Source organism: Apis cerana, linkage group LG7 (genome assembly GCF_029169275.1).
Source record: "Apis cerana isolate GH-2021 linkage group LG7, AcerK_1.0, whole genome shotgun sequence".
In the NCBI taxonomy this organism is placed as follows: domain Eukaryota; kingdom Metazoa; phylum Arthropoda; class Insecta; order Hymenoptera; family Apidae; genus Apis; species Apis cerana.
In genome coordinates, this window is record NC_083858.1 from 944,328 (window position 1) to 959,526 (window position 15,199).

Here is a 15,199-nt window from a genome sequence, read left to right on the forward strand (position 1 = left end):
GAATTGACAAATTTCTCGTCTCTGAACGAATGAATATATGAAAAAAGTCCGTTTTCTTACGTGGTATTCGATTAGAATCCGTTGAATAAACTGTTTTCTACGCCGCTGGTTACCGAGCATACAAGCCGTATTTCCTTGCCACTATGAAAGCAACGTGGAATCATTACATTCCCGGACAAATAGGGGCAACGTGATCGCAACCCTTGGCAACACAGTTCACGATGGAGAAAGAAGCGAGCGAGTGGAGGCAAACAAAAGGGGTTGGAAGAGATCGAGCTTCTCCTACGCGGCGAAGAAAGCAAAGAGAAGAATGCGGTATTCCGGGGTAACATCCCTTATGTCGTACAAGAACGTTATTAGCGCGAGGTTTCTTCACATCCACCCACTGACCTCCGTGTGTTGGTTGCTCAGGAGGAGAGGTTTCCAAGATGGAAACATCTTCTTTCACGGAACAAGATATTCAAGAAGCAAAGGAAGGAGATCTCAAAAGAAGAGATCTTTGGATCTTCCGAGTAAGGGATAGATCGATCCACTGTCATTCTGAAAATTATAAAACGTATTTTCAACCCTCCCAATTCATATCGATTATTTGTCCCAATTGTCTCGTGACTTTGTCGAACAAAATTCGCTAGAATTTGAAAGAGAGAGAGAGAAAAAGAAGACGGAGGGCTGAAGTTTCTAATCGAGAAGGGCAAAGCAAATATACGCAGGGGAGAAAAATGCCTATCTCGGTCGGATCGGATCCGGTTACTGGCGGAAAGTGAAGAAATAGGTCGAGCAAATACATAAATAAAAAGTAACGGGGATCATGGGATTAAAGCTGGATGGGATCTGGAAGATGCGGTCAGCGTGAAAATACTTTCCACCCGCCGATATTACTTTTCCCAAAGAAGAGGAAACCACCATCTACTTCCTAAGCTAAGCGAAAATGAGACGAAGAAAAGTCTTCCTCGTCGATGAAGACCTTATATTCCTCAACGAAAACCATAACGAAGAGAAGGAAGAGCAAACGAATCGGACAGCATCGAAGGAAGAAGAGGCGAGTAGGAAAGAATTGGAAGAATCGCTGATGACCGCGGTACTACTACTTGGACCACTATTACCGCCGTTTGTAAAACTACTACCACCGGTTTCGAGGAAGAGAGAGAGCGGGGGGAGGAAGAGAGAATCGCGTAGCGGAGGAAACGATTCGAGGAGGAGGCAAAGAGACAGCGAGAAACGAGGAGAAGGGAAGTGTGTACCGAGGGACAGGAAACCGGTGTTTGGTTGACGGGGGTTGGGCGAGGAGGGTTCGGTCTCCATGGCGACAAGCAACCCCCGGGACCCACGGAGCTCGTCGCCGGGGTTGGTCGAAAAGGGTGGCCCAGGGCGTCTGTCGGGCAGGTTAGGCCGGGCGTATAGCCCGAATGTCACTCGACACAAGGGGGACACAAGGATGTCCTGGACGCGAGGAAGACGGACGTACGGCGCGAGCTGCCCGACCGATAAAGAGGGCAGGGTGCGAAGGGTAGACGGGATGGGGGAGCAGAGAGAGAGACTCGAGCGGAGGAGAGGGTGCAGGCAGGCCAAGATGGCCGACGACGCGACACCCACCATGTCAATAACACCCTTCTTCGACGCAAAACCGAGCCAACCTCCCTCGTTTCGCCCCGAGAGTCATCCACCCAACGTCGCCCACCCCCCCTCCTCTCCCTCCCTCCCCCTCTCTCGCCCGTTCCTAGTTTCTAGCAGCTGCTTTTTCTTCCACGACCTTTCGCCAGCCACCAACCCACCCTCGACTATATTCACGAGAACGATGATGCGCTCTCTCGCCGCGATTTTCCCCGGCTTCTTGCCTCCGCTCGCGGTAATTAACGCGACGATCCCCTGCCACCAGAAAAGGAAACGGCTGGAAAGAGGGAGGGAGAGAGAAAGGGAAGAGAATTCAGAGGGAGAGGGAGGAGGGGGAGCAGCACTCGCTCGCAGAGGCCATTGCTGGCGAGGGCGTAATTCCGTTAAGTGTCTTCGTAAACTTCGTTAGCTGCATTTCCCGACATTACTCACCCCATCAAACGTTTCCACGCACACTGTGCGTTCGTTCGCTACTGGTACGCGCGCACCGTGTTCGATGCGTCTCAACCGAGTGGAAGGAGTGAAAGTGCAAATATAATTCCTTCCCTCGTTTTTTCCAACTTTGCCTCTCAGATTTTAGGGGAAGGAGACGCGCGAGGATGAAATTGAATTTGACGTATATATATATGTATATGTATATGTATAGAGGAATTTTAGTAATCGTTAGGGGATGAGGGGAAGAGATTAAAAATATTAGTGGACGTAGAGGATGGTGGTATCGGATATGTATTAATCGAATCGGTTTGACTGTATTAATTAATAATCCTGGTTGTATCGTACGTAATGGGGATTGTTTTTAACAAATTTGGGGGGGAGGGGAGGCATCAAACGATCGCATTAGTAATTTGTTTGTACTCGCTACGTCCCCTTAGGATGTTCGATTTGCAATTCGTGTTATAATTAACAATCATCATTAGCATTTGTAACCGTTGAAATGAAACTACAATTGAATTCGGTACATTAATATGCGTTACGTATTATCGGCGGAATTAATAACCGCGGTATGACATTCATTACATATGTGTCGTCCCGTTCATCAACATCACTTAACATTCTAATTTAACAATAAAATTATATGATTCCGGTCCCGTGCTATCTTCGATCCATTCGATCCGTACACACCATTATCGTTCCAACCATGACGATACGATACACGATGCACTGTACAAACAATCTTGATTACACGCGGTTTATTCTCCATTAAAATTGTTTTTACGTCCAATGATTTAATCATTGAAAATGTCACTTGTAGAGAAATTGATATTACCACGAATTTTTCTTCTTTTTTTTTTTTTTATGGAAAAATATAGATATAATATATTGAAAGAGAGAGAGAGAGAGAGAGAGGGGGAGAGAGATTGTAAATTGTATTTCAAATGTCAATTTGACGTCGTGCAAAGTTATCTCTATTCAGAGAGTGAAGGGCTCTACATTTCTATAATTAAACGCTCGAGGAATACTTACATTTTCATTGCACGATCTATAAAATTTCCTTCATTCGCGTTTAATTTAAAGTTTCTTGCATTTCTTCTCCCCCTTCGATTTTCTCTTCGACCGAGCAAGATATTATGTATTAAGAAGCGAAGAAACTGTGTACGTATGGAAGAACGTTCTATCCTTGGAGAGGGTTGAAATTCACGGGGGAACGTTCGGGAGAGGAACAGGTTTCTTCTGTTTTCTTTCGATATAATCGACGAGGAATTTCTTTTTCGAAAGAGGAGGGACCACCGCGTGTTGCTGGGATCGGCACCCAGGGAAAAAAGCAGATGTTGCAAAATCGAGTGGGCTCTATTAAATATAATAACCGTCGGGGATTTTCATGGCTGAACGAGCCGGAATATGTTACGTAATATTCACTGTTCTGGTATCGACCTGGCACAATGGAGGCAAGAGGCTGGAAGACGGTGGCCGCATCCGTTCTCAAGGAAACCATTCCGAATTGTTACGATATTTTCGAGTGTGATTAACTTACGTGGAAGATCCTCGTAACGGGTGCCGGCATTTTCCAATTTGTTCGTCTTCTTGTCTATCTCGGCTGGAACAGTAAACAAAAAAATCGATTACATAAAATTTTCCCCAATCTTCTGTCACATCTATAATTCGGACAACTTTTCGATAGTATTTTTATCTGACGCGCCACGAGTATTTCATTATAATTTCAATTAAATGAAAATTTTCATTCCATCATTCACAATCCTATTAAGTTATTAACCTAAGGAAAGAAGACAGGATTTAGCCGAATACGAATTACAAATAAAAACGATATAAAAGAAATGGATACAAGAAAGATTAGACGAATTGTCATTCCATACAAAATCAGTTCACTTCGAGTTTACTTTCCATTTTCCGTATCCACGAAGTGTACGCCCTGAAGTGCACCTTCGAGCGAGCAGATTGGGATCGGTGGAGGGTAGGATTCGTGTTGGACGCGTGTTCCGGTAGCACCCCGTGTAGCCACGCATCGACTGTAAAGATCGGCGAAAGCCGGCAGCAAAGGGTAGCAGAGTGGAAGGACGAAGCGAGAGAGCCGGCGAATATCGGTCTTGGCTCGGCCTAGGCAAGGCGGGAGGAAGAGAAGGGACAGAGATGAACGGGGGAGAAGGAATGGAGGGAGCGACTAGGAGGAGGAAAAAGAAAATATGCCAGAGGCAGGGGCATACACGCAGGGCAAACGTCTGAAAAGATCTCCCACTAATGGGCATTATATTTTTCGTTAGGAGAGCCGACGGGATTATGGGCCTGTCAGAGGCCCTAATAACTGGTCCCCGGTGGGCCACCTCGCATCTGATACGGGGGCCCTTCTCTTTATACAATGTGCGCATTAAAAACACTAATCGCAATGCGCACGAGCACGATCGCGCATTGTACTAGCGCATGGGATCATCAAAGGCCGCCGACCAATGTACCGGGGAAAAGCTTCTGCACACGATCTCCCTCTCTCTTCTTTTCGTCCTTTTTTACCGACCGAGGACTCGTGAGACTTCTTCCTCTTCTTTCACAAGAATTTCTCGCCCACTCTCGCCTCTTTGTGTGACCGTCGTTTGATCTCCTCACGGGAAGGACAATTTTATTTTTTTTTTTTCCCTCCTCGGAGGAGAAGGTGGCCTAATTTTCGAGGGCACGTTACATTTCCCCCTTCTTTTTATTTTTCTCATCTTTTCAATTCGATCGAAGTCGTATATGGAATGGTGGGTAGAGATGGCGAGATGGCGATCTCGATCGAGATTGGGACACGATCGAAAGGGTAAATCGAGTGATTCCTTGATTTTTGCGCGCTCCTTTTGTGTCACGCTTGATGCGTTGTTGAGTGCTGCAGATTGATTTTTTGTTTTTTTTGTTTTGTTGGTCCCGTATGCGAGGGGTACAAATATATATATGGTTTTTTTGTCGATCGTAGAGGGAGGATTGAGCGAAAGGGTTGTTTCGGGATGGGTGGAGGAGGGGTTGACAGGATGGAATTGACTGTGGGAGATTATTGATGCACCGTTCCGCTGATTTCGAATGATGAATATGGAAGTTGTGCAGGGATGAAGAGTTCGATGGAGGGTAGTTGGGATCGAACGAAAAAAAAAAAAAAAAAAGAAAAGAAAAAAAGAAAAAGGAAGAAAAAAAAAGCAAGAAGCTTTTATTCGGATTCTAATTGAAAGGATTTTCAGAGTGTCGAGTCGTAAATCATATTAATGATTATTCGCCTTTTAAATTGGTTAAGCTGAATTATCGGTAACGGTTTTATTAACTGCGCGGCCCGGCTCGGGCCATCGTTAATTTCTGATGAATTTGTAATCGGAGTCGAGTGTTAATCAGTTTTGACAATTTCGTTGGAATTAATTGCGTGCACGCGACTTCAAAACTGCATTCGATATTCATCCGTTCTCTCTCGATTGAAATGCGCGATCCCGTTGAAAGGGAAATTAATGAAAAACAAAAACAAAAACAAAGTTTAATAAATAATCTCATTAACGTCACGGAGAAATATTTGTGATTTCGTTATCAAGATATTCTCTCTTTTTCGAGAGAAAGAAAGAGAGAGAGAACGTCTACATAAAATTTTCTAAAAAAAGAAGTATCTTTGTTTTCTCTATTTCTTCATGGATACAACCATCATTCTTTCGATTTATGCTCCTATTCAAAATTTATTATTATTATGGAATCTTAAAGATGACGAAATTTTATTTTTTAAATGTCCTTTTTCGAATAAGTTTCCAAGAATTTCTTCAATTTTATATTATTCATCATATGAAGAGAAGAATTAAGGGCAATTAAGCAACTTTTCTGTTATATAATCATAAGTACGCCATCATTTTACAAGCCGAAACAATTTCAAAAAAAATGATTGTTCCATTCATCCAAATCTCCAGAATTTCATTCATCTACAAGTTTTAAAAACCCCTAAGAGGCTACTCTTGCCCAAATAAAGTTGAACGCAAAATCAAGATCACTTCGCTAAAAAAATCTCAATGGAATTAAACAATTAAAACTGATCGTTCCGAAGAAACGATTACCTATAATCAAGAGATTCACTCTTCCATCTGAAATTTAAAAAATCTAAATCCCGAATAAGACGAAATAAAATTTCGAATAAAATCAGAAAAACGGAAGACTGTTCCACACCGAGGAAGAAAAAAGAAAAAAGGAAAAAAAATCAGAAGAATTATTAAATCACGGTCAGGAATCGGCCATTTTCCCTGATCGAGCCTCCCCGCGTAGACGCGTCTACAATTTCCTCCATCGTTTCGAGAAGGGGTTGTGGGGGATCTCCTGGAAGAAGGGGGGCCGACGGTGACGCGGAGGGTCGGAATTTCAAGCCCGCGGGGGCGGCTAGCGAGATATCCGAGAATATTATACCCCGGGAAGCCGTGTAATGAAACCGTTCCCGGCGCCCTCGTGCTATTATCCCCCCTGGCAATATAAGCCGGACAAGGATATAGGTGGCTGATACGTGGCGCAGCTGCACCCCGCCACGCCCTCTCCCTTTTATATCTTCGCCCACCGCCCCTGCGCAACCACCCGAAACCCATCCCTTGCGAAGATAAGCAGGAGGCGCAAGACCGGGCCGCGCGATGTCAGCGGAATAACGCGACGTCATCGTCATTCGAGGGCCCGCGTAATTGCCTGACCGTTCCAAGAATCGAGCAGCCGCCGCCATCTCGCAACCCTTTCGCCGGCAGACGCTCTTTGAAGGAAGAGGATGGCGGAGTCGATAAGGGATTCCTTTCAATCGCGGCTTTCGCTAGCTTTAACGTTTTTAAAAACGTTTTAACGTTTAATCGGAAAGATGGTGCTGGTTTTTGGAAGATGGAGATGGTTTTATGGGAAATTATCTTGATTATTCCTTGGTCTAAAGGCGGTGGTGATGAAATAATTTTTATTTTTTTTTTTTTGCGTATTCATAAAAGTAAGGTGAAAATTATTTCTCTTTTACATTTATATAACGTAGGAGACGAGTTTAATATTACTATCTTAGTGAAAGAGAAAAGGAAAAAATTAAAGAATTCATAAGAATTCATAATCGAAAAATACAATTCAATTGGAAGATCACGCGTATACAGGAGGACATGAAACATTCGAGGATATGTCAGAACTTGACGATGGAGAGGTTAAGAAAAAGCTAATAAATAACTCGAACTTTTTACATTTAAAAAAAAAAAGAAATTAAACTTTTTCGGGCAGATTTTAAAAAAGATAAAATTTGAGCACGCATTCTTTTACTCTACGATCGCAACGTCGAGGGGGGATGATTCGACGCTTCGCTTTCGTGGCCCCTTTAATTCGACTAATCGCGCCACGACACGGTTCAGTTTAGGCGAGACTGGTGGATTCAGGAGCAAACATTTAATTACTGTAAAGAGAATAAACACGGGGACCGAGGGAAAAATCGTCAGGGCGGAAATGTTTGCCCGTCGACGAATTATTTTTCGCCGTGGCGGCTTAATTTCCGCGAAGGTCAAGGGAAACAAAAAATGGAGTAATTGCTAGCCCGCGCTCTTATTCCGCTCGTTCGTCGGCGAAATAAACGAGGGTGGAAAAGCGGAAAAACGAGAGATAATCCCTGCCCCAGCACGCCGCCGCTCTTGTTATCGTTTATGCTCTGGGTGCAACGCTCCTATAATCTTTTTATTTTATATATATATATATATATATATATATTTAAAAAAAAAAAAAATCATTAACGTCACCGTCTCTAACGCGAAACGAATCGAATCTTGATTCCCTTTAATTGTATTTTCGAATGACCGATAATTTTTTAATTAATATCCCGTATTTATTCGGTTAACCGTAACCGAAATTATCGTGAGGATGTTTATACAAACTCGTGCCTTGAAATGGAAGATAAATATAAAAGTTTATTTCAAACGCACATTTCGTGTTTCGCGTACATTTTGTACATTTTGATAATACGAAAGAGGGAAAGAAAAAATTGGAATCCAAATTGGAATTACTATGCACTCTAGCAAGGAATGGGGTATACAGCAAGCATCAGTCGTAACTTATAACGACGCGAAACGTTCGAGGGATGCGAGGATATATTCCCAAGTTATAATCGAATGGATTCCATCCGACATTCAACGTATTATCGAACGTCATAATCAAGTCGTAATCACGTTAAAATTTCCAGTTATCTATAACACATCTCCTAAAATCAACCTCAAGTTGATCTGAAAAATTTCGAATCGGTAAATCTCCATTCTCCCAAAAATTTAAAAAATACAATACGCGAGGATACTTAACGTAATTGAGATATCAAAAATCGATTATTTTACGAACGAATCGTTCGTATAATAATTCAAAATCGGGATGAAAAAGAGAAGGGGAACAACAAGTGGAGGCGGTAGTAAGAAGAAGAAGAAGAAGAAGAAAACAAGAACAGCAAAAAAGAAAAAGAAAAAGAAAAAAATATGCGGAGAAAAAGAGGGAAGAGAACGATAATACTACATTCGGCCGGCACGTGCACGCGGTTAAAAAGGTTCGCCGCAAGAGAGAAGTTTCGACGTGCCGCGCGCTGGTTTATAAAAGCGGAACCGGCTGTCGTGATACGGATCTGACCAATCATAAAAGCCGCATAATGGCCACTTATTCATCCATCCCGGTCCGTGGAACGAACAAAGGCGGAAATTAGTCAGCTTCGGTATGCTTATTAATTGACTGACATTTCCGTCATATTATTGTACAATGAATCGAAAGCGGACCGTAGAGCCCTCGAAACCCCCGCGGCCGAAACCCTCCACCCCCCCTCTCCATCCATCCATCCTACACCATAGTCGTCATCGTCGTCGTTACTCGGGGGTTGCCATCGGGTTTCGTGGACGGCTTGGAACGTAATGCCCTTAGTACTTATGCTCGTCGCATAGATGACTTCTGTACTTGTGTGTTATTAATTCTCTCTCTCTCTCTCTCCCTCCCCCTCGTCTCGACGGGACAATGAGAAGAGAGATATTTGTAATATCTCAATATCCCGTCACGATGATATTAATTTCACGAAGAATCTTGATTTTTAATATCGATAAAATGGACCGAGGAAAGGTAAAAAAAAAAGAGAAAAAAGAGTATTTTCCAAGTATATATATAAATAAGGTTTGATTCGTGGAAAGGGAGATTCGAGATTCCGCGATACCAAAGAGCATGGATTACGGGAAGCGAAACGGGGGAAAAAGATTTTCATCAGGATTTTTCCCTCTTTCAATTTTCCATCGTGGTTTGGATTAATTAAAAAAAAAAAAAAGAGGGGTGAGGAGGAAAAAGGATAGTCGATTGCATAAAGAAACAAACAAATCCCTTCGATCGGAGGGCCGGAGATTAGGCAGGAAGGAAACGACAGGAACGTCGAACGTAGCAAATGGCGACCGACTATAAATGGAGCCGATCCCGCTCCTCCTAATGGAAACTAATGACAGTCGAAAACGTGATCGCTTTGCGCGACGAAAGGGGGTGGCGTACAACCGAACCGACCAGCCAGTCAGCCTGCCAGCCATGAATGGAAAGAGGCAGAGAGAGGGAAGAGAAAAAATTTAAAAAAAAAAAAAAGGAAGGAAGAAAGAACCGCATGTCTCAAGGGTGCTTGGTGCGATTCCATCGCGAAGGACTCATCCTCGACAGGCTGAATACTATGGGCATTCAGAGCCCTTTTTTCCACGATAATTACACGCGAAGCCACTAATTACGACTTTGCATGGCGCGCATCCGCCAGGAGAGGAGAAAATGGAAGAAAGAAGGAGGAGGGAGTTGGGGGAGTGGAGAGATCGCGGAGAACGGGTGAGACCTGGGATTGGAGATAGTTGAAAGATGGAAAATGGGGCGGAAATTAAAACGTTCGTCGTGGATTCCTTCCACTTTTTTTTTTTTATGAGCCAATCTTTCCTATATTATATATTATATATTATATATCTACGTATTTTCCTTTTTCTGCCTCTTTTTAAAAGATAATTCCTTCTTGTTGCGCTTACTTGAAAAATCGAGCACAGTAACGCGGAACGATTAATTTCATAATATCGACGAGGAAATAAAAATTCGACGACCGCCTCGAGGGCGCGCGTATACCCTCCCTGGACGACACTTTCATCCCAACGTAATTAGAATATTAATCGCGGGGCTGTTCGATCCCCAACCATCGGCCCCCTCCTCTCCCGATTATGCATTCCGTTTTCCATCCCCTCGCAAGAGTCCCGTCTATTTTGTTTCCCTCGTGGTGTCTCCCTCGAATGATCGTCGCGAAAGGGGTTGAAAACATCTCTGAACGTCACCGGCCGGTTTAAACGTTTTCATTTCGTCCCACCTCCCCCTCCTTCCATGTGAACACACGACGTCCCCCTCCTCACCGTGGAAAGGAGAAGAAGAAAGGAGGGAAAAAAGAAAAAAGGGGGAAAGGAAGGAAAGCGAAAGGGGAGAAGGGTCGCCATGGCGTCAGCACGGATCCGTAGCTGATTGGCCGATGGCAAGGGTACGCGTTTTTAGCCTCCCTTCGGATCTGCCCTCATTGTCATTTTAATTTCAATCCCCTCGGGGCCAACCGAAGGTGGAGCGAATCAGGGGTGAGAGCGGTACGCGGCCGACACGCATGCACCCTTCGCGAGATTACCCTCACGACTTGGTTACAGCGCCGAGGGGGCCTTCTCTAACGGGTGTCCCCGGAGAAATTTTAGATATTACAGCCGGATTACACTGGGACGAGTTCTCTAGTTAAATGGTTCGCTTCATTATAGGACGGTAGGCAAAAAGTTGCTCGGATAAGATTCTTTTTCGAAAGATTCAAAGACGCGAACAGTTAATTCCTCTCTTTTTTAAATATAAAAATTGTAGAATCTCTTACTCGCTAAGATAACCACGCGTCTGTTGAGTAGGTATTAGAAGGGCTACGTAGACATTAGCAAGCCCAATAATTACAATGCATCGAAATTAGTGCATCCTGTCTAATAATACATCGAATCATCGAATCGTATATACCTTCTCGCAAACACGATTGCCTTTAAAGAAAGACGTCTAGAAGAATTTCCCGAGTTTTTTGGTTAATCGAAGGTCGAGATCGGACCTAGTTTTTCGAGGGGCGAGCGAGAGAAAAAGCCGCCGTTCTTTCGCCGAAATTAAACGAGCGCGGTTCATCCCTCAGCCATCCGGCCGGCTTTTATTCGATTCGCGATGCGACAGCCGAGATAGCCGACACACCGTGCGGTTCATCCCCGACCTCCCTCGTACCCGTAGACGCCTCTGAAAGCTTTTCCACCGACCGAGGGGGGGAATGGGAAAAGACACGAAGACGAGGAGAGAGAAAGAGAGAGGGGAACGGAGAACCGATGGAGACAGAGACCAAGATAGAGGAAGGAAGAGAGAGTTAGAGGGGACGAATGGAGGAGGATGGCTGATGTTCCATCATGGGGAATGAAAATCAGGAACCCCCTGGGGGCTCGGAATTAAAATGGCTGTCACACGCAACCGGGGGTTGTGCTCTTCCTGCGGAAAACCTCAACGAGAGGAGGCGGCATGAAAAGAACCCCTTTCTTCCCTCCGATCCCACCCTCTTTCCTACTTCTGCCACATTTTTTTCCCTCATTACCTTATCTCCCTCTTTTTCCCTCGTTCTCCTTCCTTTTTTCTTTCCCCCCTAGGCGCTACGCTTTTTCCACCTCTCCGTCCTTCTCTTTCTTCTTGTTTCTTGTTTGCTGCCTTCCACGCAGCGGGAGAGAGAGGGAGGATGGAGATATCGAGACGTGGATTTCGTTGTCGCCGTTTTATTAGGATGTTGCAAATGAGATTTGGTTGATTTCTTTTCTTTTTCTTTTCCTTTTTCTTTTTAGGTTTAAGATAACGTTGTATACTGTTATTTTTTTCTTTCGAATATAAAAGTTTAATTCGAAAAAAAGTGGTGTATCGCTCGGCGCATTTTCAATGGGAAATCGGCCGATAAAAACGGAGCCGATTATTTGTACCTATTATTAATTACATTTAATTACGTAGGCTAAAGCTGGAGCGATATGAAATCGCGGGGTTAATGGAGCGTTATTCGTCGCTTAAATGGACGTTCCATCGACTACATGCAATCAAACGTGATGCATTAAGGTACTCGACGAAGTCGACGAAGAAGCGATATTCCGACCGGTAATGAGCTATAAACATTTTTATTTATTCGCTTGCACCGACACGAAAACTCTTCACTTTATTTCGATATTGATCGAATGAGAGATAAAAAAGAAAAGGATGAAAAAAAAGAGGAGGAGGGAATCCTATAAAAATGGGGAAAAGAAACTTTTATTCGTATTAAAAGGAAAAAACCGATCGAGATAAAAATTAATATAAATATTAATCGGCGAGAAAATGATTAATTACAAGAATGGAATAGAAGCTTTTAAATTGCGAAACTAAGCTAGATATAATACGCGTACAGTGTTTCGTGAAACTCAATCGTGGTTGGGATTGATTGAAGATCGACTATAATCGCGTTTGCCCTACTTAAAATGAAATCAAAAGGGAAATTAATCTAGTAGAACGTTTATAGGATCATTTCGAGCGATAACCATTTCAAGAACCATTTATCGTTAAAAATCATATTTGAAACGTTTTAACGTAACCGTAACAAATTGAATTAAATCGATAAATTATTTTAAACATTCTGCTGCAGCCATATTTCTAAAAAAAAAAAAAAAAAAATAGAAAAATCACAAATAGTGGAAATTTCAAAAGATACAAATCATATCGAACTACCATCTATTCTACAAATTAATCTTAACGTAATATTTACATTATACTCCTTACATCATAGAAATCAGAAAGCAAATTACAAAATCAGGCCAAACAGAATTATTAAAACACAACGCGCCAACAAGGGCGCCAATTGCCAGAACCAAAATCAAAATCAAAACCAAAACCAAAACCAAAACCAAAACCAAACATTGGCTTTCAAAAAAAAAAACAGGCTGAGTTAAAAATCGCGGATCCAAAAGGAAAAAAAAGACGAGATAAGAGAAGAAAAGGAGGGAAAAAAAAAAAGAAAAACCGCAGCATCGAACGACGCGGTCTTTCTTCGCCGCGAGGCTAGACTAGGGGTTAATCCCCCGTTGGCGGTTGGACGGCGGGGGTGTGGGCGACGCACGCGAAAATTGCGCCTTTTTTTCGCGAGGCTGCCTTTTTCCCGGGCGTATCTGGCGCGCGATATCTCGCTGCGCCCCGTCTTTTCTTCTCATTACTCGGCCGCCTCCCCTGCCTGCCCCTCCCCCATCCCTTTCGCAGTCGGGTGAACGTCGCCCGTGCACCGTCGTCATCCACCCCTGGCCTCACTGACTCATCGGGGGCGTCTAATAATGTCGCCAGCCAGGCGTTCCACGTACCATCCACCCCTCCCCGCCTCCTACCCGCTCCTTCTTTGGCCACCCTTTCTCTCTCTCTCCTCCCCTTGGGTTACCGTTGGGGTTGATAGGGGAAGGGGAGGGAGCGACGTGACGGGCGACGAGATAAAGCGAGGGGAAGACGAGAAACGGGGTGAAAAACGAGAGAGAGAGAGAGAGGCGTGAGGAGGCGCGCGGCGGAGGACGGGGACAGGTGAAAATGTGAACAGAGGGAAAATACGGGGAGGGTGAAGGAGGAGAGGAAGGACAGAAAGTAACGAGTAGAGAATGGAGAAAAAGAGAGAGATGTTGCACTATCTCTGCCGCCGACAAAATGAGCCTCGCCAGCCACCGTCCTCTTTCCTGTCCTCCTCCTCCTCCTCTCCTCCCTCCTTGGCAGCCATGCACAGCACTTCTAACCCAGGCTGCAACCGCCGATGCAGCCGCGGGAAAAGCAGCGAGAAAACGATTCGCGCCACCGTTCTCCTTTCCCTTCCTCCTCTCCCTCTCGCCCTCACCTTTCCGCGGGGGGAGGAGGAATTTTTCCAACGGGCTGCTTCCAACTTGTCCCGCGATTGTTTCGTCCCTTTTCTTCCCCCTATCCGTGCAATGCCTCGCAATGCCTTCTATAGTCTACGCGGATCCGCTCGCGTTTCTCGCAGGCGGCTGCACGGATGTATATATATAACCTGTTCGTCGGTTGATATTTCTCTTTTTTTTTCCTGTTTCGTTTTTTTTTTGGAATGGTTTCCTTTGGTATTTGGGAGGGTTGATTCCATCGGGATGCACGACGTTTGATCGAGTTACTCCCTTTGTCGCGCACCTTTTCCATGGATGTCGCTCGGTGTGTGCGCTGACCCACGATTGGATCTCGCGATTTGGTTCAAAATTTTTCTCTCTCTTTTCTCCTCTTCTTTTTGTTCGAAACGAAAACAGTTTCGAGGTATCGATCTGATGAAGACAAGTTGAATTGATTTTTCGAGAAGGAGCTCCTCGTCGTCCAACTTTCCGCATAAATGGAGAGGAAATCTAATTTTCGACGCTCGTATCCGCTTTTCCGCTTCGCTTCAGATGGATGGATTAAAAGGGACAAGTAAATGTTTAATACCTTAATAGGGAAAGGAAAGCGATACCGCGTAAATCGAGTCTCGCAATAGACGTAAAACGGGGAGTCTGATATTGACAGGAATCGGCGAACTTGCTCCCCCTCCCCTATCGCGAAGGGTTTGTTTTGCCTTTATACTGGGGATGACACGTTGCGCAGATAGGTGTGGTGCATGCCTCTGTGTAACTACCCCCGCTCGACGACCCCCGTGCGCGCACGCGGATGCGTGAAATGGTGGAAAACGGACGGTAGGAGATCCCCGATGACCGCCAATAATTAACCGGAAATTAAATAAAGTAACCTTGTTTCGCCATCTGACGAGAGCAGGCGAATTCTTATTCGACGTTTCGAAATTTCCGCCATTCGGGAAAGGGAAAATTGGATTTGGGGGAGGAGGAGTTCTACGCGAATGAAAATTAAATTTTTGTATTTTAGCATCGATTTTTTTATTCAAGAGATTTCACAGAAAATTTGAAGCGTCCGCGACTGGAGTCGAAGGTAGATTTTGGAATTCTTAGATTTCGAGATCGTCAAAATTTCTCTTCGAAGAAGCGTATTTCGCGAAAGGATAGACAGAAAATCCAAAGGTTGCATGTTTCCAGGAAACTGATGATCTGCAGACCGTATTATTCCCTCGAAGTTGCAAACAATAGCGGGTAATTCGAGTTTCTCG

At 44.2% G+C, this 15,199-nt stretch overlaps 1 protein-coding gene across 2 annotated transcripts in view; it reads right to left on the reverse strand.

The window, feature by feature from the left end:
* LOC108002483 (Fanconi anemia group J protein homolog) overlaps positions 1–15,199 on the reverse strand; it is a 59,539-nt gene that overhangs the window by 10,710 nt on the left and 33,630 nt on the right. Inside the window, exon 4 of one of the 2 annotated variants that reach the window (XM_017064196.3) lies at positions 3,584–3,646. The exons of the other annotated variant lie outside the window; for it this stretch is intronic. Within the exon in view, the coding sequence (XP_016919685.2) occupies positions 3,584–3,646 (63 nt within the window). The remainder of the gene's footprint in view (positions 1–3,583; positions 3,647–15,199) is intronic. 2 annotated transcript variants of the gene reach the window in all.